The sequence below is a fragment of the Macrobrachium nipponense genome, chromosome 44 (genome assembly GCF_015104395.2).
Source record: "Macrobrachium nipponense isolate FS-2020 chromosome 44, ASM1510439v2, whole genome shotgun sequence".
NCBI classification, from domain to species: Eukaryota; Metazoa; Arthropoda; class Malacostraca; order Decapoda; family Palaemonidae; genus Macrobrachium; species Macrobrachium nipponense.
The window spans coordinates 22,736,803-22,763,033 of record NC_087221.1 but is presented as its reverse complement, the minus strand read 5'-3'; the positions used below and the strand labels follow the sequence as shown (position 1 = coordinate 22,763,033).

The 26,231-nt window shown below is 35.7% G+C and overlaps 1 protein-coding gene and 1 long non-coding RNA gene across 4 annotated transcripts in view; both read right to left on the bottom strand.

Moving 5' to 3' along the window:
- Window positions 1-10,044: 10,044 nt before the first annotated feature.
- Window positions 10,045-19,037, bottom strand: LOC135204090 (uncharacterized). Its single transcript, XR_010312095.1, has 3 exons — window positions 18,780-19,037; window positions 11,196-11,358; window positions 10,045-10,260 (listed from the first exon to the last, which is right to left on the bottom strand). It is a non-coding gene; the product is annotated as an uncharacterized LOC135204090 (long non-coding RNA).
- A 6,169-nt stretch (window positions 19,038-25,206) lies between these two features.
- The window catches only part of LOC135204088 (connectin-like), a 622,057-nt gene continuing 621,032 nt past the window's right edge, over window positions 25,207-26,231 (bottom strand). For all 3 annotated transcript variants that reach the window (XM_064234090.1, XM_064234089.1, XM_064234091.1), the window contains exon 7: window positions 25,207-26,149. In XM_064234090.1, coding sequence (XP_064090160.1) covers window positions 25,725-26,149 — 425 coding nt within the window. In that variant the 3' untranslated portion in view covers window positions 25,207-25,724. The remainder of the gene's footprint in view (window positions 26,150-26,231) is intronic.

The following is a 26,231-nucleotide window of genomic DNA, read 5'->3' as shown; positions in this document are numbered from 1 at the left end:
TCACAAAATAACTTAAGAGCTGACAAACTACAGACTTTAACTAGAAGGAATACTTTGCACTCAAAGGCGGTTATCTATATGAATTTGATTACTATATGGAATACAATTATATTATTAGTCATCCTCCAAAAAGGATTACTTAAATACAAGTCGGGACGCATGTTCATTACTCTTAACCATACAAGGGATCCGTTATCGGTTTTGCATAACCAACATACCTCGTTACACAACACACACACAGCTCCGACTCAAGAGCAGACAAGATAACCCCCCAATCAAATCACCCTGCAGTTTGGGTAACATCCCATGTACAAGATAGGTAAACAGGAAGAGACGCGCAGCGAATGTTCTCACTACCCCCTACTTCTTCCCCCAGCAGGATAGTCAAATCGGACCGAGGTCGCCTTCTACGTACACGCGAACCACCGAGCAGTTTAGATTCGGCTGTGCAATGAATTCTCCATTCTCATTCCACGAAGAAATATTTGGAAAATTTTCCAAATCCTTCCTTAAATAATAATCATCAACGTCAGCGTGATTTTTATGCAAGTTAAATTGAAGGCATTTCTCGTGCGCCCCCCCTCTCATAAGTATATGCTACAATGTACAGTTTTCATAAGAATTCGTCATACAGTTCCTATCTTAATTCTTAATGAGAATTTAATTAATCCTAATCATATTACTTCTGTCAGCCACAGATCTGCATCTCGGTGTTATTCATGGTACCTGCACTTACAAGTCATTAAGACGTCATTTGCCAGCAATGTTGTGTTCACCGTATTTCGATAAAATCTTCAGCATTATAAATGCTGTTACCAACATTAATACTTTAAGAGATTTCTCAATGAAAATTGGACATTTAATGTCACTTTCAAACTGATACTTCGAATACCTTAATTTTCTTTATTATTAAATGCTGTTAAAGTTCCACTAAAATGGCTATTGCATTCAGGTTACTGATATTCCACAATATTAATAAACGATTAATTCATATTTCTTAGAAATTTTTTCAATAATTTCTAAAGAACGAAATCACCATTACTTAATTCCAGAGGATTTAAAGTTTTGCTCAAGTCAAGTCTTCCACAATCATAGTTAAAATGTACCTATCTGATAAAAATGTCTGTCGAAAATTTTCTTACCGCGAATTTTAATGAAAAAAAAAAAAAAAAAAAAAAAACTTCGATAACTAATGTTAGGCATATTTTCAAACTCGAGTTGAGGAAATTATGCGTAAGCTATTTTATGAAATATTTGGCATAAACTTTCAAATTGCCAGCATGACTTATGTGAATGGATAATAAAAATCTTTAAAAGAATTTAATTGGAAAAAGGCCAACCGAGATGCTCAATCTTACTATAGATTGTTGTGGTTCGAATTGTCGTTAATTTCTTGACAAACCTAATGCTCATACTATTCAAAAGGTCTAAATACTAACTTTAGCTTCATTGTCAACTAGTACATCCTTTTAACCCAAACAGATACCATGCACCCTAACCAAGAACACAGATTCAAGTAAGGATAACCTAAACCACTTTCTACTTTTAGAGAATAGCCTAGCAGTAAAGGTTTGATACGAGTGCGAAGTTTAGTTGCCGAGTAAAACATTTCTTTCCAAAATTAAAATTTTACCAGGAAGGAGAGAGAGAAATATTTCACCTTTCATACATTCCAATCTTTTTACCTGGTTTATGGTAATTAGTTCATGACCTCCAATATCGCACTCCCACACACTTAAAATACTCAAAATAGAACTCTTGAATTAAAAAGCTATTTCAAAATAAACAAGTCTGATACACACCCTACTAATATCCAAGACTACGTTCTATAACCTGTAACACTGGTGTTTTTGACAATCTTCAATGCGAAATACAGTTGATACTAAATTGTCTTCAATACAAGGGAACTTAAAATAATTGGCATAGCATTGATATTTCATTGTCAATTTTTTATAGGGACCCAAAAATCTTGCCAGTGTTGGAGAATTTCATCTACTCGAGAACTTCAACTACATGGCTACAATTTTCACTCCCAGGTCCTTAACTCGATATATAAGCCATTAAAATTCTCAGAATGATTACAATCTTCGATATGTTGCATAACTTAAACAATCATGGACTTGACAAAGCATCTAGGGTCAATATATTCTATAAAGATGACTTCCTCAATAATTCAGCTTTGCCGACAATTGAGGGAACAAAACCTTCACCATAATTTTAGTAAATACAAACTGAACTGGAGGCAATATAATCTTGAAAATAGAATGAGGAAGAAAACTGAATTTATTTTACAGTACTTTGGTTCGAAAAAAGTTATTTTACTGTGTACCCAGTTAAGTTCTCAATGCATTTAATTTTAAACAATACGTACTATGAAACAGAACTTGCAGAACAAAATTGTTTTGCAAGTAACATTTAAATTAGTTTCAGAATTTTTATTTTTATCTGAATACCATCTTTCGAATCGGCCCACTTCTTACAGTAAGATTGCCAAAAACATCAATATTTCCATATACTAACAAGACCCATACCTGACATTACCTCACCTTCTGTAACCTCATAAGTCACTGCGCTTAAATCTGTCAAGTCTTTAAATATTTAGTGTTTAAATCTGTCAAGTCTTTAAATATTTAGTGTTTAATTCTGCCTACTACATGCTTTAAACTCTGGCAATGAGATCAGAAGATTCATCAAACGCAGCTTCCAAAACCTGACCGTTGTGATTTATCCATTATTTCGAGCACACGAATGCTCATGAAACCTGAGACGAGGAAGAGCGTTTGAGCCGATTACAAAAAATATTGTTATGCAATGTCACGGAAAAGCTTGTAAAGATTACTCAAAGGTATTGTCCAATCCAATATGAAAATCAGAACGAAGGCAAAGTTTACTAGATAAATTGAAATTGGTAATGAATTGAAATTTATTAAATCAAACCTTCAGACATTTGGTAAAGATATTCAGAAAAATATAACTTGACAAAAATACTTTAAAGCGACAACGTAAACTACAAGCAGTTGCGTGCGAGACTAGCACCAAATTATCATTCAGCAAAAGATAAACAAAACTGGTTGAAGTTTGCTTTAAACCTTTAAAAGTCATTCAACTATACAATGACTAGTCATTAAGCAGCAATTCAAAAATATAAAAAATTTCCAGATCTAAGCCCTAAAACGATTCCCCACAGATTTTACAGAAACCAAATTCTGTCAGCTATAGTAATGCGTATATATAACTATTACAGTCATGGGATCCTACTTTAGCTACCTGTATGAATATAACTGTTAAACATGACAAATATTGGGTTTATTATGACAATTGGATTTTTCCTCTATCAAAAAAGTTATCTTAATACCAAAACCTTGTCGACCAATTTTCTCTTAAAACCAAACAGACCAGTTTTCTCTAGAAACCTGAAGGTTAAGCAGACATTTTGACTCGAGATGTCAGATGTGAAGTTGAATCAAAACCAAAAGCAAGTAATATAAAACGTGATTAAAACGTAAATTACAGATATCGAGAATGAAAACTAGCACTATATATGGACCTAGGATGGGACAGCCTCAGGTAATTCTAGCTCTAAAGTCTACTGAGGAAGTCATACCAGTTTACAAGACTACATAGGTTAAGCATATAAACCTTGAGTTACAACCTTGGATAATAAACAAGTACTTGTACAATCGAAATGCTCATAACTATCTGTCCTTTATTGTACAAAATCACGCTTTTTAAGGCTTAAATTCTGAACCTGAACCAAACCACTCGTTTCTGCAGTGGTAGAGCTTAGGGGTAGTTCGAAAATGCACAGGCGGCCGAAGGCTTTGTGACCAGTCTCTCGTATAGTAACAAATGGTTAAAACTTTCAAACCACATATCAAAACAGGCCCAGATTACTCTGCTGTAATAAGGAATATCAGCCTGGTTGCCTTCTTAGAGAACACTTGCTCCTCCCACACTTGGGAGACTGCAATGCCGACAGTTTTTTTAGTTCTTCTTTCCATCGCTTTAAGAAAAAAATCACATTGATAAGAATGAACAACTGTACTTTTTATCACCGAAATTAAAGCTAGTACGCAAAGAGCGTGGAGTGGGCAACGGAGTGAGCAACATTAAGTTTAAATGAACGTGCACCAATTCTCATTCTGCTCTCATAGTACTCAGATTTAGACTGAATACGCTTACACACGTGCAGAGGCATGGCTATAGCTACTTGCCCTGATTTTCTAAGATAGTAAGACTAGAAAAGGAAACCAATTGTTTAGGGGAGGGTACAATACACGTCAATTGCGTAGACGTACGTGCGCGCGCGTGTAAACCTACAGTACTGACATTAATTTTGATAGTGAGCGCGCGAGATTATCAAAAGTGTTAAGGATTTAAAAACCGCCTATCAACTCTGAAAATCATGTTAATGTTTCGAAAGTAAAGATGACGAATGTTCAATTAGCAGTCGGTTAATCTCCAAAACTATTACAAAAGCATTAACTTTCTCGGAAAAAGGGGATTCTCCACCTCAAAGATTGGTATTTCACAAGCAAATCCATTGCGTGTTTGATTCTTGGTTTGACTGATATAATTCTGAGACTCCTAACGATAAAAAAAAAACACTGACTGCTTACAGTTTGCAGTTGAAAAAATAATTCTGTGATGAACAGAATTATAAATACTGCTGAATCAAAGATAGTGTTATTAAGATATTACTATTCCATAGACTCTTGATCATTGCTAAATTTTTATAGAATATAGAAATATTGTATTAAACTAAGACCCATCTCGCCTAACACTAAACTTGCCTACGAATGAGGTAAGAATCTTTGCCTATTTCAGATATTTGCAACTTAAAACCACTATAGGGACAACAAACTAATGGAAAAATATAGAGCGCTTGCCAACAGAATGAGACAAAATGCTTCTAATTCATACTTTGTCTGGTTCTACACTGATGCCATTTTAAGTTTCATTCCTTTTGGGTGGATATCATGACAAGATACCCACTTTAATTCACTTTAATTGTAATGAGAACATTATTAAGGTTTTAATATTTAAGTTCAGCAGCATGCCACCTCATTTTTGAGGTGCCCCTCATGTTTAACAGAAATTGCTAACCAAACCACTTTCCAAATCTTGACCATTACCCATCTACATTATCACTTAGGGCAGTTTTATTCAAAGGTACCAAAGCTTCATGAGAAATGAGATCAATAAAAAGTGCAGCTGTCCTCAAGTTCAAAATTATATTTTCGGCAGTTTTCATTACAATGGACATAAGTTTGGTTGTGAACATTACCTGTAACAATTTTGTAGTATAACCCTCACGAGTTATTAAGTCCAAATTTTTTAATCACACTCATTGGTTGCTTCTGGATACTGCTGTAGTGAATTTTCAGTATAAAACTTACGCCGCTAACTGTAGGCAAACTTCAAGAGCTTAAGTCCTGAAGTATGAAAGTGACAAGACTTGATCCAGAAAAAGCTTAGGAATTCAAGCAAGATGGCATTGCGTGCTTGTGTACTCTTTCAGACTGACAAAAGTTATCACCAAAGCAATTTATGCAAAATCAGTTCGACCCTTTATAAGCACTAGCAAGTTCAACCTGATTTTGAAACATTTCCCAAACTTATTGTCCAATCCTACTTTACACGAGCAGTCATAACCCTTTGTTTTAAACAATCATGATTAATTCATACCATTCCTTCATTACCTTCCTAGAAGCAGACAAATATTACCATAGATTAATGTCTTGCGATACTCTTATGGCCCATTAAAATTTCCAAGTCCACATGGAGAAATTTTTTTTAACTACTACTACTTGAATTCTACATTACAGATTTCAGGTGCTAACACTACTGCTTAGTAAGCTGGATAATCATGAGTTCTAGAATGTACGATTTGATAAAGTATTCTGCAACTTCTAATAAGTCGTTTGGGATTCTCTAAATATGAAATCAAAATTAGGAGATTTCAGAAATGAAATTCTGGTAAAATAAAAGTAAATCTTGAATTATATGTTAAACTCGGCTATAAAGTTCTACACAGTTTAATAAGATACCAATTCTGAATAAATTTCATCTCCAAGTTAGGCCTTGAAAGCTTCCGTTAACTAAAAACTATACATCCTAATTCAACACTTGAGTAAACCTTAAAACCCTCAGCAAGCATTCTTAAGCAAGCGATAAGCGTTGTGGTTGTTCGGCATACATGTTCCAGATAATCTACACTTTCAAAAATTACTCCTTAGATGCAGAATTACAGCGTGAATAGGAAGGCAAGTCCACACGATCCTCTTGTGAAGTATAGTTTACCGGTAATTTGAACATTTCAATAAATATTTAGGCTGAAGTGCCTCACAATCAGATGGTGATAAGTTACAAAAGTACACCAATTCCCAAAATTTGGTTGAATTAAGGTTTTGAATTTAATGTTAAGTTTAAACTTTAGGTGAAATATTTCGGCCAAATCTGGTAAGTTTAATTAAAGTACTGATGAAATAACCCAAATCAATACTTAGGACCATCAGGGCAGAATTAAATTTGAAATGAACACTCGACCCTAAACTAAAAGTAAGTTATGCCATTTCTTCAGAATCTTACTCCAAACTTCGTTGTTTGACACTCAGTTTCTCAAGGAATTAAGTTTACTAAAATTAGTAACCGTTATTCCTGCACTATGAATACATAGTGTTGAAATGAGAGAGATCCCTAATATGCAAAAATGTAGTTAAAATCTAAAATATCCAAGCCAAAAAGTATCTAATCTACAACAGAACTCAAACTACATTTCCGGAAAGTGCCAAGTGTAAAGACCATTTTAAATTGTTCCTAATTTTTAAAAAACGAACACTTTAGTACCATTTCTTTCATATCTTGAAAGGATTAATTTGATGACTAACCATGCATATTTTTTAATAAGGAGCAAATGAAGTGAAGTAATACTTGGCTCTGGCTTAATTTTCCATCCCTACCCGAGGTATTAGTCACATGACCTGTTCCCTGGATCTTATTCTTGCCTACATTTGGAAATACCCTAAAATCCTCCGCAACCTTTGGAAGTGTAACCAACATTTTCATCTTTAAACTCCCTTAACATTCAAATCATTTGAAAGCGCTCCCTAGCTTTAACAGCAACCCTCGGAAACAAATATTCACAAACTTAAGAGGTGCCCAAACATTCACAGCAAACTTCTGAAGCAACCCCAAGTTTCAGTAGCAACCTCATGAAACACTTCAACCTTCATAACCTTTGGAAACGCTTCAACATCCACAATTTTCTTTAGAGCCCCAACATTCCCAACTACCTAAAACAACCAACATTCACAGTCACCTTCTAAACCTCAACATCCATAAACTTCAAAAACACTACCGACTTACGCAGTAATCTCTTAAAACTCTCTACCATTCACAGCAGCCTCCAAAACCATCCCAACATTCCCAGCAACTTAGGCAAGATCTCGCCCAACATTCACAGCAGTCTTCAGAAACACCCTACCATCCACAGCGGCCTTAACTCCAAAACTTATCAAAGTCAACCAGAATTAATTTCAACTATTTCCAAAAGAATGTGTTAGTATACTTAGTTTTACAGGAATAACATTAATTTTGCCATAATTCCTTTACAATAAATGATCAAACTAATAATCTGCTTACAAAGACTAAAGCATAAACCCATCAAGTTTCCAATATAACTTTGACCAAATGCACAAACTTCAGGAAGTTAAAAAATGCAAAATTTGAGAGAATTTGAGACACCTAGAAGTAGGGCAATACAGTTAGAATACTTTAACTCAATTTTAGTTAATATGACGTGATTTTCGGAACGTTTGCCGAGGTATTGTCTCTCAAGCTGTAGAGTGAATTTTACCACTTCAGTATCTTCTTACTACAATGAAACCAGCTTGTGAAATCTTACTACAATGAATGGAGCCTGTGGCATCTCCCTACAATGAAAGCAACTTGAGCTAACATCCTACCACAATGAAAGCAGCTTGTGCTATCCTACGATGAAAGCAGCTTGTGCTATCCTACGATGAAAGCAGCTTGTGCTCTCATAAAATGCAAGCGGCTATGTGCTCCCACAATGAACGCGCTTGTGCTCTCCTACAATGAAAGCGGCTTGTGCTCTCCTACAATGAAAGCGGCTTGTGCTCTCCTACAATGAAAGCGGCTTGTGCTCTCCTACAATGAAGCGCTTGTGCCTCCTACCAATGAAAGCGGATTGTGTGCTCTCCTACAATGAAAGGGCTTGTGCTCTCCTACAATGAAAGCGGCTTGTGCTCTCCTACAATGAAAGCGGCTTGTGCTCTCCTACAATGAAAGCGGCTTGTGCTCTCCTACAATGAAAGCGGCTTGTGCTATCCTACAATGAAAGCGGCTTTGTGCTTCATACAATGAAGGGCTTGGCTCTCCTACAATGAAATCGGCTTGTGCTCTCCTACAATTGAAAGGCGGCTTGTGCTCTCCTACAATGAAAGCGGTTGTTGCTATCATAATATACATGAGCGGCTGTGCTATCATAAATACAGAAAGCGTCTTGTGTCTCCTACAAGAAACGGCTTGTGCTCTTCCTACCAAATGAAATCGGGCTTGTGCTCTCCTACAATGAAAGCGCTTGTGCTCTCCTACAATGAAAGCGGCTTGGTGCTCTCCTACAATGAAGCCGGCTTGTGCTCTCCTACAATTGTGAAACTGAGGCTTGTCTCTCCTACAATGAAAGCAAAGCGGCTTGTTTCTCCTCCTACAATGGATTTAGGCGGCTTGTGCTCTATACATGAAAGCGGCTTGTGCTCTATACATGAAACGTATTGTTGCTCCTCCTACAAAGAAGCGGCTTGTGCTATCATAATATACAGTGAAAGGCGGCTTGTTGCTACCAATAATATACTGAAAGCGCTTGTGGCTATCAATACATATAAACAGTGAAAGCGGCTTGTGCTCTCATAATATTTAGTGAAACAGCTTGTGCTAGCATACAGTGAAAGCGCTTTGTGCTATCCTACATGAGCGCTTGTCTTCCTACAGATGAAAGCAGCTTGTGCTATCCTACAATGAATTGCAGCTTGTCTATCCTACAGAAGGCGCTTGTGCATCCTTACAATGAAAGCAGCTTGTGCTATCCTCAATGAAAGCACTTGTGCTATTCATACTATACATGAAAGCAGCTTGTGCTATCATAATATACAGTGAAAGCAGCTTGTGCTATCCTACAATGAAAGCAGCTTGTGCTATCCTACAATGAAAGCAGCTTGTGCTATCCTACAATGAAAGCAGCTTGTGCTATCCTACAATGAAAGGCAGCTTGTGCTAATTCCCAAACACTGCAAAGGCGCTTGTGCTATCCTACAATGAAGGCAGCTTGTGCTATCCTACAATGAAAGCAGCTTGTGCTATCCTACAATGAAGGCAGCTTGTGCTATCCTACAATGAAAGTAGCTTGTGCTATCATAATATACAGTGAAAGCAGCTTGTGCTATCATAATATACAGTGAAAGCAGCTTGTGCTATCATAATATACAGTGAAAGCATAATATACAGTGAAAGCAGCTTGTGCTATCATAATATACAGTGAAAGCAGCTTGTGCTATCATAATATACAGTGAAAGGAGCTTGTGCTATCATAATATACAGTGAAAGCAGCTTGTGCTATCATAATATACAGTGAAAGCAGCTTGTGCTATCCTACAATGAAGGCAGCTTGTGCTATCCTACAATGAAAGCAGCTTGTGCTATCCTACAATGAAAGCAGCTTGTGCTATCCTACAATGAAGGCAGCTTGTGCTATCCTACAATGAAAGTACTATGTTCTATCATAATATACAGTGAAAGCAGCTTGTGTGCTATCTAATATCAGTTGAAATCAGCTTGTGCTATCATAATATACAGTAAAGCATAATAATACAGTGAAAGCAGCTTGCTGCTATCATAGTATACGTGAAAGCCGCTTGTGCTATCATATATCGCAGTGAAAGGAGCTTGTGCTATCCTCATATACAGTGAGCACTTGGCTATCATGATATACAGTGAAAAGCAGCTTGTGCTATCAGAATAATATACAGTGAAAGGAGCTTGTGCTATCATAATATACAGTGAAAGGAGCTTGTGCTATCATAATATACAGTGAAAGCAGCTTGTGGCATCACATTAAAACCTCTGAAACTAATTTACAAACTTTTTGGATGCTGTCAATTCTTGCAGATTAAGAAGCTTTCTTTTCCCACATCCTGTTCGTGGTGATCCTCTTTAAATGTAACCAACAAGAAAACAACCCTGCGAAAAGAAAAAATTCACTGCACACAAAACCATTAAAGTTCTAATATAATAAGCAGGCAATTAAATTCAGTATGCTAATGAAGCAATATTACATTGAGAATATTAAACCTAACTTTTTCAACTGGAGATTGATTCATTCTTTCTAAGGATATGGACTGTGCATCCTTTAAGTTCTAAAAATTTCAAGGGCTTTGTATAGTAGATGACAGGGCTACAACTCAAATGGACACATGCATATTAACTCTAGTACCCACTCTGTCCATGACCAATCACTGTATGGTGTTTTTACGTTGCATGGAACCAGTGGTTATTCAGCAACGGGACCAACGGCTTTACGTGCCCTCCGAACCACGTCGAGAGTGAACTTATGTCACCAGAAATACACACCTGTAACCCCTCAGTGGAATACCCAGGAATCGAACTCGCAGCCACCAAGGTGGCAGGACAAGATCATACCGATCACACCACTGAGGATCCTTAATCGCTTTTTGGATAATTTCACTGAACCAGTTACTTTAATGAAAACGAAAACTAACCTCAAGCATAATCCCCATTAATGCACATAAACTATCTTCAGAAAATGGAAGTCATACCAGAGTGAAAAAACTAATTAACCAAGCCCTTAAACTGGATATAGATTGTACCAGAATTACTTCCCTCAATAATGATGTGGTCTTAATATGAAACTTCAGAAAAGATTTTACAACAGACCTTATAATAATGAGCTAGAGCCCATCCGACTGGCCCTTCAGGACCAAATAGAACAGGAATTTTACAACTCTCTCAAAAACACTATCCATTACAATGAGAATTTTACATGGTACATCTAGTAATGTGAACTTTGTAAACTTTCGAGTGAGTGAGTTTTCTTAAAAGGAGACTGAATATTGTTAAACCTTAAGAACACTACTAGCAACAAGAACTTCACTCACCTGAGTAAGTTCCATGATTATGTCTTCAACACCTTCACTGAACACAAAAGCCCATTTTTAAAGATTCCTGTTGTGGCAGTTCATCTGCCATTTTGAAAATGTCACCGTTCGAAGCTTACTTCACCTGCTTTCAGATCCACCACTCAGATTTAAGTAAAGTGACCTGTAAAAGATATTAGTCAATATAACCGAGTAGTAACCCCAGCCAGTAACTTAACTTTACAGGAAAAATTAAAATCTGCATTCTGAGAATCTCCGAAACCAAGACACCAAAAGATATCGATGACCATATTCCTTGTCTAGAATTAGAGATTTCAAGTGAGCTTGATGCACTCAAAGTACTTAAGATTGCTCTATGTAACACTATTTCCGTGAGTCTTGTCTATTTTGTATAGCTTGATACTAAAGTATTTTCAAGACATGAAGCATTCAGTCACCTCTTGCACAACTCATTACGATCGTGCGCGAGTAAAGTGTGTTTAAGGAATATGTATAAATAAGGCCATATAAGCCCATTTGGTAAAAATATTTCCTACCTGCAACTAATTTTAGTATCAAAAAATTAGTTTGCAATGTTTCACTATTCAGCATTCAGAAAAATCTAGATCTAGAAAAAAATTAAATAAAATACCCTGGGTAACAATTCAGTCCCGATGTAATTCGATAAGTTTATGAATATTTAAGTCAATTAATAATCAAAATTCGAAATCTAGTGTGTGAAAGGTGGCACCACTTAGTAAATTCCCTAATAACAAAAACCGAATCATAAGCAAAATTAACCTACGGAGACAGTAACTTATTTAACGTTTAAAAACTCCAGGGACAGATACAAAAAAAAAACTAGACAAGCTAATTAAGGAAAATCTGTCATTTCCTCCTTTTTGTTGACGGCAAAGCTCTACTCTACACATGGAACTTGTAATCTTATGTAGCTAGTTTGAAAATTTACTAAACAAAGCACCCTGAAGATTTGCCATACGATTAAGGCACGTACCTGCATTAACTATGGAACCACGCCCATTTTTAGTTTCTATCAGAAAATTCTTATAGTTGTAAATCAAGACCACGTGTATATTACCATATCCTTAGTCATTCACTTATACTGTAGTTCCTGCTTATTCTCGAAAAAGCAGCTTATGAGTAAACTACTTATTTGTATCCACAAGGTAAAGTATGCGTTAGTCAAGACTTTCAATATACTTGTGTAGCGAAAACCTGGACTTGACTATACGAGAAAACAAGCTCTGTAATTACATAGCACGACCAAACACTTGAGAAGTACCTGCCAAAGTATTTCCCCTGATTTGGATTCAAAACAATGAAAATCAATCTTTGGTTCATTTTACGGTCAACGGGGATAGGTGTTATATACGAATTTAGTTCAACATGCAAGGTTAAGGATTAAAAGTGTCTTATTCAAACCCAATATAACTGCAAGCTCGAGAAGCAGTCACATCTGCAGTAACAAAACCATTTTATTGACCGGGTGGCCTGCGTCTTACCAGGCTCTGCTTCACTCAAATTTACATGCATCACTGGTAAATTAACACCAACGACTGTCCATTTATGTATTGCATTCTGTTAACCCCCATAAAAATTAAAATACGAAGAAATTAAGTTTTCCTTACTTATTTGTCCTTACTAATGGACAAATAAGTAGGATACACAAGCATATAATTTCGAGCATTATCTAGGCCTCAGAGCTTGGCAGTAGGCAGTAGCAACCTCTCACCACTCGCTCAACATTCCCCGAGCTGGTCAGGGCAGGACACGTTAATTCTAAGGAAGAACTACGCGCGGACTGCAAGGAACGTAACCGCGAATACGACATCCGCTAAGGATTGGGGTGTCCAATGTATTTGGCCGTGTTTAGTACTGGCCCCTGGGGGTTACAGTTGACCGCCCAAAAATAACTACATTCTTAATAAACAACCCGAATTCTGTAGGAAACTGTATTTTCGACAGAAATACCCGACGCGGAGTTATTTACCCAGGACACTTTAGATGTCACTGCAAATCTTGAAATATCTAGGCCGTTACTTGACTGAAAACTAAACCCTCAAGCATAATCCCCATTACTGCACATCATAAACTTATCTTCAGAAAATAAAAGTCATACCAGTCTGAAGAAACAAAATAACCCTCTCAAACTGGATCTAGATTATACCAGAATCACTAAACTAAATATGGTCTTATATGAAAACTACAGAAAAGATTTTTCAGCAGTTATTATAATGAGTTACAGCCAATACGATTGGCCCGTGAGGACCAAATAGAACAGGAAATTTTTTAAAGCTAGATCCATTTCAAATGGCCAAGTTTCTGATAGATCCCGTAGCTGCTATCGTGACAAGATTTACACTAGAAAAAATTTTCACCGACAAACTTACTCAGAAAAAAAAGTGAATAAAATGAATATCGAGTTTGTGGTAACTGGACGCAGGGGATCAGCTTATTAAACAATGTTAATTTGCACCAGCTGACGACTGAACAATTTTTTTCTACCTTTCATTTAGTTTATTTTTAAGACTGGCGAAAGGAAAATACCAACCCTTCCTTAGTGGATTTTATGAATGCCCTTTCAGTTTACTTAATTTAGAGCACATGCCAATTGTTCGACAGCCCTACCGAGACATTAAAATAAAGCCTACAGTAGTTATTACTTTCGGAAGAATTTTTAACCTCACGCTAACATTCTAAGGCTGCTGTTATTATGCATTTCCTTTAGTGTTATGCTGAATTGAATCACTTGAGCATTTTAATTACTGTATAAACAAAAAAACTTTGGAGGTACCTCAACTCTAAGCAAAGATTGGTATTTAAGTAAAAGAAAGTCACATGTGCGAGAATAAGAGTTGCAGACACTTTGGTGGTCACCAACAAACTACTGCGCGCAAATTCTGGAACCAGATAATAGTCATTTACTTCCGCCAGTGTACTTGGCACGGTATTATAAAAAGTGAAAACCTGCCATTAAAGTACAATGAACTCCGCGTCGGGTATTTCTTTGGACATTAAAGTTTCCTATAGTCATTGGGTTGCTTAAGAATAGTAATTTTTTTAGGGTCGACTGAAACCCCCAGGGGCTAGTACTAAACATATCGAAATACATTTGACGCCCCCACAACCCCTAATAGTATCGCAGGAACGTTTCATGTAGTTCGTGCAGAGTTATTGCCTAGAAATACCCAATAGGCTCACAGTACAATTATTTTTCTCACTATGACGATACTATGAAGAACACCACTTGCCTATCTGCAGTTACTAATGGCATAAGTTAAACGAATGGGGTCACGGGATGGAACATATGGAAACTATTGAAACTTCGACAAAACTACCCTAAACGGTTTTAACTCTTCTGAGTATTAATATTGTTATTAAGCGTCCCAACAATTTCACTATTAACCTTTGCCGTGGGCAGAATGCAATTACACCAAGCCCTTCCGAAAACATTACTTCCAATAATTCACAAACCAGTTGCCAATGTATACATGCAAATTTCTAAGAACTTGCTTAAGTACACCGGCTGCTAGTTTAAGCAGCAAGATAAGTTTCATGCATGTTTCATATACCTAACAGATCACTTGACCCCTTACCTGTCCAATATGTAAATTAAATTACGGTATTATTACAGTTTCAACCATTATGGGAAATCTATTATATTGATATTTTTCCCGAGTAAAGCACGTGATAACAAAACACTTCTCAATACATTATTGTCGCTAATGCATACTTACAGAGAGAAAAAAAATATTAAGTTTTTACCTCGAATTTTTCCTAAGTCGGGAGAGGTGTTTCCTCTACGGTAATGTTTACTTTTAATGAGCCCTCTAACTTACTTTCTTACGCAAACAAAAGCAGTTCCAGTTACTCATTATTGGCTGAGAGGTGTGACATAGTTATGACGTCATGGGTTTCATAACCAATTACGAACGACTTTAGTCGAAAACTAAGTTTCACTCAAAGACAATAAACGAAAGATGGGAAACTGACTATTTATACCATTAAAAAAAACGTCATCCAACCCGTCAGGATGCGCGCCATCTATTGATTATGCCCTCAACTAAAACTCGGCTGTGGCGTAGCGCGGCTTTTTTAAATGTTAAAATTTATTCTTATGCTCCAATAAACTTCTTTATAAATTATTTAATACTAAATCGATTAATATTGCTTGTTAACATGATTATAGGGCTCTATCATAGCTTATGACTTATATATTAGGCATTTCTGAATCATTAAATAAAATCCTTCAGTTAATGTAACATTAATTGCTAAGTAACTTTATCTAAAATTGAGAGGGCAGTTAGAATGAAACAAACTTATTCTCATATTATCTTATTATTTCACCAATATAGTATACAGTAATTATTTTCCTTTTTTTGGGCTTGTGCTTATGATTGTATACTGTACATACCTAAGCAACTGTACACAAATGTTCTTGCAAAGAACATAAACAAAGTAAAAGAAATGGCACATGCTTCATTTGCATGCAATAGTCATACAAGTCATGCAAACAAACATGCATATATCAGAATTTAAATAGCAAACAAAGCATGGGATGATCAAAACCAATAATATGAAATCAAAATGAAAAAGCAGACTTAACTTGCATGCTGATTAGGCAAAAGTTAAGCAATATTTGTTAATAAAACTAAAAAAAGTACAACAACAAAGTAGTAAAAGTAAGGTACCCTTTTATAACAAATGCAATGCTGTATTTTACAGAATACTGTATAAGCAAAAATCTAGGTTTAACTTAATTTCCATAAAAAGCAAATAAAAATTGAAATCACAAATCAAATAGGAAACAAACCTATTTATAACAATTTATTAAAATCTCATAGCCCAATTGTGGGAGTTCTCAAAAATGCATATTCAATTGGCCCCCTTTTATGAAGGTAATGTAACCAACACTTCTGCCTGGTATTTTCTAGTAAAATGCCATTTCTGCAAGAAGCATGCACATTCCTAAAAAAAATTTGAAACAATTATTCTAATTGACTTGAACCATGTTTCTTTTTGCATCATGTACAGTACAAGCAAATATCATAGGTTTTCACAACTTGTTTTGCCAATTTATTACTACTGTATTACTGCGTACATTTGCTGCCAAATGGTAAATTTACTTTGGAATACTATGTGGGGTGTTGGTACCAATTACAAGATTTCATTAAAAAAATTGAACAATTATGAGCATATAATGCAGAAACTTAGATGAAACGGTAAGAATGGATCTTGTGGGAGCAGATATGCTGGTTTGCATGTAATTTTCTTTTATTTTGAATGCTTTTATCCATACATATAGGAAAATTCAATCATAGATTAAAAGGTTAGTGAACTTGAAATTAAAGTAAGACACTAACTTAACTAACCTACTTATGCTCTCCCATATGAATGCTCCCACAAGATACATCCTTCCTGATGGAACAACTTTGGTTCGCTAAATAGTTGCTTATTATGAAAAATTAAGGTAAACATTTATAACTACAACCCAATGGTAAGCTGCTGAGAATATAACATAACTACAGTATATACAGTATATCAAAGTTGCTGTGAGAAGCCTATCTGGAAAAGGCATGGAGACCCAATATTCACGAATTGTATGACAGTGATAGGAATTGGTATGTTTATTTCATATTTCTAGAGATTTTCAAGATATGCAAATATAACTAAGGTATTTATTTGAAATACAATTGACAAGAATGACAAGAAAATATAGTTTTTCTAGTTGATTTTGATATGTTTTGCAAGATAGCTTCATTTCCATTGCAAATTACTGTTGACATGGTTAGGTAACTGTTGGCATGGTTATGGTACCGCTGATATGGTTAGGTTTACTGTTGACATGATTAGGCTACTGATGTACATTACCAGGAAGGTTAGGTTGGTTGTTGGGGTTTCAAATGGCAAATATTTTTTTCTAGTCGAAAATCACATGTAAATATATTTTCTTTCCGCTTAGAGGCGTCCACCGTATTATAAATATTTTCCAATATTTATTTCGGAATAACACTGCACTGACATTCAATTTTGCTTTGGTCTATTTTATTTCTTCATTTTCTCTAAAAGTCATCATGTACTTTGTAACAGATGTAATGATTTTATTACCTTTCTTTATTCTGAGGAAAAGCATGAAAAATCAGACGGGGAAAATCATTTTCGTCCTATTGCAAACCACACACGGGTGATGATGGCTACGCCCACTCATGATTGAAATTGAATGCCCGCTTTGTGAAAAAGTAAACAAACAGACGATGTAGGCAGGTGAAATGCTACCGCCATCTTCATTTCATGCCAGGAACTAAATTGTATGCGGCCGATGCGGCTGTGGCTTGAGCTTCCCATCTTTCGTGTATTGTCTTTGGTTTCACTAGCATTTCAGCGGAGTAATAAAGTTAACTGTCTAGTGGCCAGTGGCCACTGGTATCCTTGTTTGACTGAATACTCGAATAATGAAGCAAAAAACGGCATTTTGTCTTCCTGTACCTATGGCAGAGGCAGTGGCTGGCCCTTCTGGCATTAATTTTGACAGACCTTTGATTTCCTACCGAATGTTTGCAGTGCAATGTGGTCGTCGGGTACCTGGCCACTTCCTACTTTAAGTTGCATGTCAGGGAACCTTGCAACGGCTTCACGTTTTCCTCAAAGCAGCAGCACATCTTTATCAACCAACAGTTTAAGGTAAGCTTCATTAATTTATAGAGTATATTATAATGGTGGTAGTATAACGATGTATACAGCAGTACCATCACTTTGGATTTGGTTTGATGGATGTAAGGTAGTGGCCTTAAGGGGGGGGTCGCAGGGGGGGCGGAGCCCCCCCCCGCTAGGCTTAGGTAGGGGTACAGGGCCCTAGGTAAGGTTAGGTGGTTGTATTAGGTTCGGTAGTGCCCCGAAAATCACTTTTCTCCTCTTCCCCCCACCCAAAAACCCCGCTTCCCACTGGGATCCCCCATAATTGAAGTAGTAGGTTTATGCTTAGATTGTGTGTAAGAGTAACTCTTAGTTTCTTTTTTATTCATTTCCTCATGTTTCTATGCGATGTGCAACACCAATCTTGTAGTTTTTTGCCGTTTTTCGTAGTTAATACTTGAAAAAAGGGTGCGGCCTTCTCTTGGACATTTACCTTTTTCTGGAAAAACTCGTTTTTTTAACTCCAATTACATAGTAAATCTCTAAATCGGAGGGTTTGCAGTCAAAATAAATGTTAAATCCGTTGGAACTACATTATTTCTGATGCAACAAATATATTTTTATTCCAGTTTTCCCATAATGGTTGAAACTGTAATTTTACCTAAATTACTTCATTGCTTCCATACCTCATGAGCAACGCACAAATCAACATTAATTTCGTCATAGCAGATAGTAAATTTCCTTCGCCAACAGAAAACTTAAGATGAAAACCTCTCGATACATACGGTAACCAGTTTCAAGAGATACCAATTGCCGGCACCCTGATTTTTTTTAAAACGTCAAAAGATACATTACCACAACACAGTTACCACTTTAAAATCTAAGAAAATCTTACTATAAATGAAAATACTTAACTCACTAATGTACACAAACACGGGACATTAAACTTACATAAAATTCCTACAGCGACCATGGCGCAACACCACAGGTAAATAAAGTCTGCTCCCACAGTGTCGAGGCTGCAAATGCGACGAGGGACCCATTCTTGGCCAATCAGAAGCCTCCACCAAGACAACTTAAGATGGCTTTTTTTTTTTTTTAGTTTGTTTTCACTGGTTGGGAATCTTATTATCTGATGTTTCTATTGGCTATAGGGCAAACTGAAGAGTTCAAGCGATTCTTTAGCTGGAAGTGAAACTCTGCCAAAAATGTTGGAACATTTCTTAGGGATCAGCTTCAACAAAACAAAACTTAATTGACAGAAGGATTTAAAAGGGAATGAGAGCAACAAACAAGAAAATATTGAGATGACATTTCGTAAGTAAATTAAGAGTACACAATAAAAAAACAAATATAATGGCTATTTCAGAAATATACCAAAACATAAAATGAAATATAAGTGGAAACTGAAAGTTTACAGACTTCCTGAAGATTATAGACTTTCGCTACCTTGTCAACAATGAGAAAATGATTGAATTGCCTTATATATATGATATATATATATATATATATATATATATATATATATATTTATATATATATATATTATATCTATATATATTAATAATATATAGATTTATGTAGGAAATTATATATAATTATATATATAATATATATATATATATATATAGATATATATATGTATATATCAACCGTGAAATGACTCATCGAGCCTGATGCTCTAATGTTTATAATCTGCAAATCGAAAAAAATAACATTTTTGACGAAGTCATTGGACAAGCCCTTGCTTCATAAACAGTAAACATGCTCATAGAAAGCAAAGAAAATCTTTCTATTTTCTGGATTTCGAATGAAAGTATCCCATGGATAGCGAAATATTAAGTTATATTTGAGAGAGAGAGAGAGAGAGAGAGAGAGAGAGAGAGAGAGAGAGAGAGAGAGAGAGAGAGAAATTAGGATTTTGATTTTCCCATTTTCATGAGAGTGGATTAAAATGTTCCATTGAATCATTCCTTGAGAAATTTTGTTTTTTGAAGGGGAATGAAAAATTTACTTTCTAAAGATTTTATTTTCGTTAGAGATATTTATTTGTACAGAATTACCATTGAAATTACTCTGCTTTTTTTTTTTTTATATATGACTGATATCCTTTACATAGCCACGCACGTTTCTATGTAAACACAATGACCTAATTATATGGACCTGTTTAAACAGCGTATCATCAAGACATCTCAGACACAATAGAAATATTTGTTTTAAAACTATTTCATTTCAGTATCTACATTAATTCCTGTTTCAGACAACATCATTCTCAGGAACACGGATTCGACACTCGACACAATTCCTGACCAGGACTTGTCGCAATTCTGCCGAATCACTGCACCTACTTTGTTTAAATCACCAGCTTATCCCAAGCCACAGAAGTATAAAAACAGTAAAGACAGTAAGCTCATGAAATGATTCACTTCCACTGGAAATGATTCCATACCATCTAATATGGCTCAATTTTACGAAAACATGAACAGCATTGATTTTTTGCCAGGTGAACAAGTAACAATAGACTCTTGTATTCTGTTCTGCAGTTAAAATCTGCAGTCATTACAACTTCAGTAAATTTAAACTCTTCAGCCACCTATTAACATTTATATATTTTTTTTACAATTGTTAATTTTTTTACATATATAAGACAGCAGTATAAAAAAGACGGTTAATCATACCAAATATTATGCCTATGTATACACATACTATTAAGGATCTCAATCGAGAAGTTTGACTCCATACAGGTATTACTGGGTCACACTTACAGAAACAAAATTAGGCCATCAGTTTGATTCAAAATCATGTTGCATTAAAAATAAAATTAAGAACAGCAGAATCAACACGACTGGATGGGGCTAACTATCATTATTATTCCATGACACCAAGCAATGAAAATCGTTTATCATGTAAGCAATTTTTCATATCCCATCTTTATTTCAGAACGGCGGTGGCCAGTTGCTGTCAGATAGGCATCTGCAGCCTCCCATTAACCGGCCCTCTTTGAAAACAACAGGCAACCAGGACATGACAAAGGGGTGTATGTTAACATGAAATCATCGTACAACAGCGCTGGATTAGAGAATGAATCAACAGGATGAGTGTGTTTCCTCATTAGGGGTCGCTGTTTACAAGAAGAAGGGGCGGAGTCAAACCCTTCATTCTCATCCTCTCTTTGCAAAGTCTGCCGCGAAGGAACACACATCGCAGTGCCATTCGCTGTACAGTCCAGAACAGTGATGATCCCGTTAATAGTGTGAACACAAATAAAACACATTGTTAATACACTACCCAATATGTAGTGGCGTAAAAAATAACGTGCTCGTCGATTATGATTATGACACCAACTCTTAGATAATCTAATACGTTTTCAACCTCATCAAGTCACATAACACATTCAGAGAAGAACGTTCAGAAGTCGGTATTTTCGTCCTCGGAACGCCTTTGGTGGCCTTCTCACCCCAAAGTGTGACGTTGCAGACGCTCTAAACATAAACGTTTTCCTCCCAAGTGTCACCGGAAAATAAAACTGAAATCGTTTCGCAACACCGAATCTTCTTCCTTCGTTGTTGCCTGGAGAGGTCGGGTCTCGCTTTTTCATATTATTCTCGTTTTGCAGAAAACCTCCACCTCTTCTAACCTAATCTAGACAGAAACAGTTAGCCCTGATCTATACTTAACTTTTAATGCATTTGGGGAAACGATATATCAAAACGTCAACATTTAGACTGGAAAATGAAAAGCTGTAAGTGACAAATAGCAGATTATTTTTGTGCGCGTGGAAATGTACGTAGTATGTAATGTATATTAGTGTATGTGTAAATTACATGAGGACGGCTAATGCAGAAATGGAAAGCGGAGATATATATTATATATATATATATATATATATATTATATATATATATATATATATATGAATGAGAGAGAGAGAGAGTGCGGGGGCCAGGATTAAAGTTAGTGGTTGCTTGAATTTGTGTACCAAGAGTTCGTCGAACAGAGGACGACCATTCAGTGGTCTTATCTTGCCCTACATCGATAGGATGTTTTTCCTCTCTCTCTCTCTCTCTCTCCTCATAAATATCATGTCTCCATTGCGAGCTCTCCGCCGAGACCCGGTTTATGCTGCCGCAATATTAAAAGTTGTTTTATGATTATTAGCCATAAAACACAAGGGGGGCGGGGGAACATGTTTGCCTCTTTTGCATCGCGGGCCAAATTAAACTGTTATGCCGGGACGTTCATCAGTTCCGGAGAGACACACCAGCCATAAACAACGAAGGATTCAACTGCTCTTGGGATTATTTTCTAATTTTCCCTAAATTCCCTTACGGTTGATACAGCGAGACGGGCAGGAAAAGGGAGGTGGTGGACTTGGAAAGATTCTCCCGAGATTCATCTACGGCTGTCTCGTTATCGTCGTCAATATCACAACTTTTGTGAACGAAAATAGCTAAAGCATTTTAAAATAGGAATCTTCACATGAGCATTAATTTTATATTCTGCTATATTATAAGTCACTGGAATAAAGGAATCTAGGGTAATTAAATGTCGGACTTTCATCCTATCAAGGATTTGTTATGACGTAAATTGGAGCACAAATATCGGCTGTCAATGGCGGCTTTTCATAAATATTCCTTTGGGTTTCAAGCAGAATTTCTGTTATTTTAAATATAACCCCTGTTCTCATTTTAGATACACACCTTTTTATTTAATTTAAAATACAAATAATGCAATACACACATTCTTTTTTTGATTTCATACATGTATCGTTTAATGTTTAAAAAAATGATTGACATAGATATGAAGCACATCATTATGAAAACCTTTCAGTGTCTCTCTATGAAGTTCGTTACATCTTTTTTATATGATTGATGCCTTCGAGCTCGCGCGCCTGCAAAGCCAATGCAAAGAATCCTCGATGTTAATAACTGCAAACCATTTTATCTAAAAACGTCAAAGAAAAATCATTTATACTCGAACACTGCTTATAATTTCTGACATTCCCAAGTTTCCGAGGATTACACGTTACACAATACAAAGTCTCTTTCGAATGATTAACTCGTGCAAAAATTCATTCTAAATTCATTAGTTCTAAAGTGACTCCGACCATGAAATAGCCAGGAGAGGAAATAAGCCACGAGAGAGGTCGACTGGTTTGAAAGCTTCCATGAAATTGCCCGCCTTCTAACACCTGGCAGTTTTGAAGGCGTTTTAATTACGAGAATCCTTGCCTAATCACCATTACCATCATTAGCACTACAGACCATTTTTGAAGCACATACCGAATTCAAACTCTTTTCGAGGGGAAAACATAACGCTGTCATTTGTATTATGAAGTGAAGGAACATCTCTGAGTAAGTTCCAGGTCAACAAATTACGTCAGATGATGGAAGAAGCAAGAGTGCACGCGCACAAAATATATTTTATATGTATGTGTATGTATATATATTATATATATTATATATATATATATATATATATATATATATATGTGTGTGTGTGTGTGTGTGTGTGTGTGTGTGTGAGATAATAAAAAGATCCCTCACCATCGACTTCATAAACTTTTGTAACCCTACCAAAATCCATTTATATAACCTTTTCAACTCCCACCGGGGTAAAACATCATTTCATATCTTACAAAAAATTCTCTGTTACGACAAAGAAAATTCTATGGATAGTGCAAGTGTTGCCCTATGCTCCTATAGGTATATCTACAGTATATTTTTTGAAGCCCTGTCAGTTACAGTAGCATACAGTATCATGCACTCAAATCTGTATGAAAATATAATTCAGTCAGTACACTTATAGCTATTTACAAATTTACACCTTTTAAGCTTTTACCTTTACCTCTTTATTATTCTTATTAATCTATTCAATAATTTTTGTGTGTTGTGGGCGATTCTGTCTGGAAAACATTAAAATTACAAATGAAGTCTAATACCAATTCTCACACGGCTACCAAAATAAAATACCTTAAAAACCATTGCACCATTACACGTAACCAAAACACGACCTAAAGCTTGTTTGATTAAAATAGTTCGATTGCATCAAACTCATTATTCAAAGTGCTGTATACTGCAGTAAATTCAGTGCTCATTATATTATGGAGAAATTAATCTCTATTTCTCGTAAAGAACGAAAGAAGGAACGAGAAGAAATTGAAAAAATAACGATAAAATAAAAACAAAATACATCAACTGGAGTGATTTTCCACACCTTCCGATCTTGAGCAGAGAAAATAATAATAATAATAATAAAAAATTATGATTTTGCATTGATTGAACTTGTGAAATAAATTACGAAAAATAGGTCAATGTACCGGTTCTTCGAGGACAAAAAAGAAAAAAAAACTTTCAAGTTTACGAAATAACAAGCAACGATATATCCTCTCACAAGAAGGTAATTACGTGCTTGAAAACCTCTTGCAAGCAAAGGATGATCAATTCCTCCAAGACACTAATCAAATAAATCTAAGAGAAAATAAAAAAACATGAATTAAACTAGGGGAAAAATAACCTCAGGAAAACGTTGCACTCATTTTGCTGAAGAAGCGAAGGAGCAATTGAAGATAGATTTAAGATAAAAGATATCTTATGGAGAACCTTGTTGATAGAAAATCTATTCGTTGTTTAGAGAGGAAAGCGTTAGTCTTTGACATCTAATATCATATATATAAATATGTATAACTATTTATACATTACTGATCCATAAAGTTCTGTATAAGTAGGTATATATGAATATATATACATACATATACACACAACTACGGGAAATTTTGGTTACTCATCATTGACATTATATTTTGTTTATGAACCCGCTCTTCGGCATTTGTGAAGACAATAATAATAATAATAATAATAATAATAATAATAATAATAATAATAATAATAATAATAATAATAATAATAATAATAATAATAATGCTCAAAACTAATAGTTACAGTTTATGATATTTAGTACGTATACATTAATAACCTCAAAAACATTATGTTCAAAGTATTTCGCGAAATCAGTACAATTTTTCCTTTGCAACTGAGATACTGAAATTTCAGTCTAAAACCGATCAATATTAAATTCTCTGATAAATTGGACATCAGTGATGATCTTTTATCACTTGAATATAAAAAGTATAATAACAAATTTGAATAAATTCTAATTCAACAGTGAAAGTAACCAAAGTATCACCTTTCACCTCCGAGGGATATATATATATATATATATATATATATATATATATATATATATATATATATATATATAGATATATATATATATTCTTATATTCTATATATATATATATATATATATATATATATATATATATATATATATATATATATATATATATATATATATATATATATATATATACAGTTTACACAACGTAATATTTGCCGAAGTTACATTGACTATTTTCTTCTTTTTTCTTTAATGTCTCCTTCTTGAGTTAGTGTCTAAAACAACACCAGTAAAACTGCAAAGTCTGAAAGTCTGAAATGCATTGCCTAAAACAAGACTGAAATAAGAAAAGCCCAAAACTAGAAGCTCGTGAAAAGTCTCGTTTTTTTAAAATAGAAAATATTCAAATGGAATCAGCTGTAGAAAAAGCACATTCCTATAATCTACCATTTTATTTATTTACAAATTTACCTCCCGTACTCTAACACTATAGAGTAAAGATTGAATACAACACAAAAAGTGTTCTCTGGATTATTAAAAAGAAAAAAAAATGGTAAAGTGAGATTTCTATACCAGTCAAATAAACACCCTTTCTTTCCAAGCTGATAAACAAGCTAACCACATTCTCTGATAAAAAAAAGAGGAGAAAAAAAAATGTGTGAGGAAACGAAAGAAGACCCCAGTCTTAGTAACCTAAGCACTACACCCAGCAGGCGACTCAATGCTGAGCCATGACGAGTGCCAGAGTGAGAGCCAAGACGCTCATGGTGGGGGTCAGAGCGTAAGAGTCACTCGTGTTATCGTAGGCTCGAGACTCCTCCTGCACGGGGGCAGGTGCCACCACGATGACCTTCTCGTGCTGGGGCTCCGCCGTGACTTCCAAGGGCTCCATCGGGCGGTCATTCTGCGCCTTGTTCCTTTCGACCTTCTTGCGTCCGCGGGCTCTGCCCCTCTTCCTCTCCAGTGTCGCCTCTGTCGTCTTCTCTTCCATCTGCGGCATCGACGTCTCTTCCAGGGGGGTTTCCTCTTCCAGCTGTTCCTTCGCCTTCTCCTCCTCGCAGTCTGGGTCCTCCGTCTGCAGCCATCGCATCGTAGGGTCTGGAAGCTCCGACTCGTGCAGGGCGAACAACTTCATCATAGGGCCTGTGGGCAGGAATTTATTCGGAATTATCTTCCATTCAACGGAAGCAAAGGCGACTCGGCACAAGATTTATGGTTCATTTTC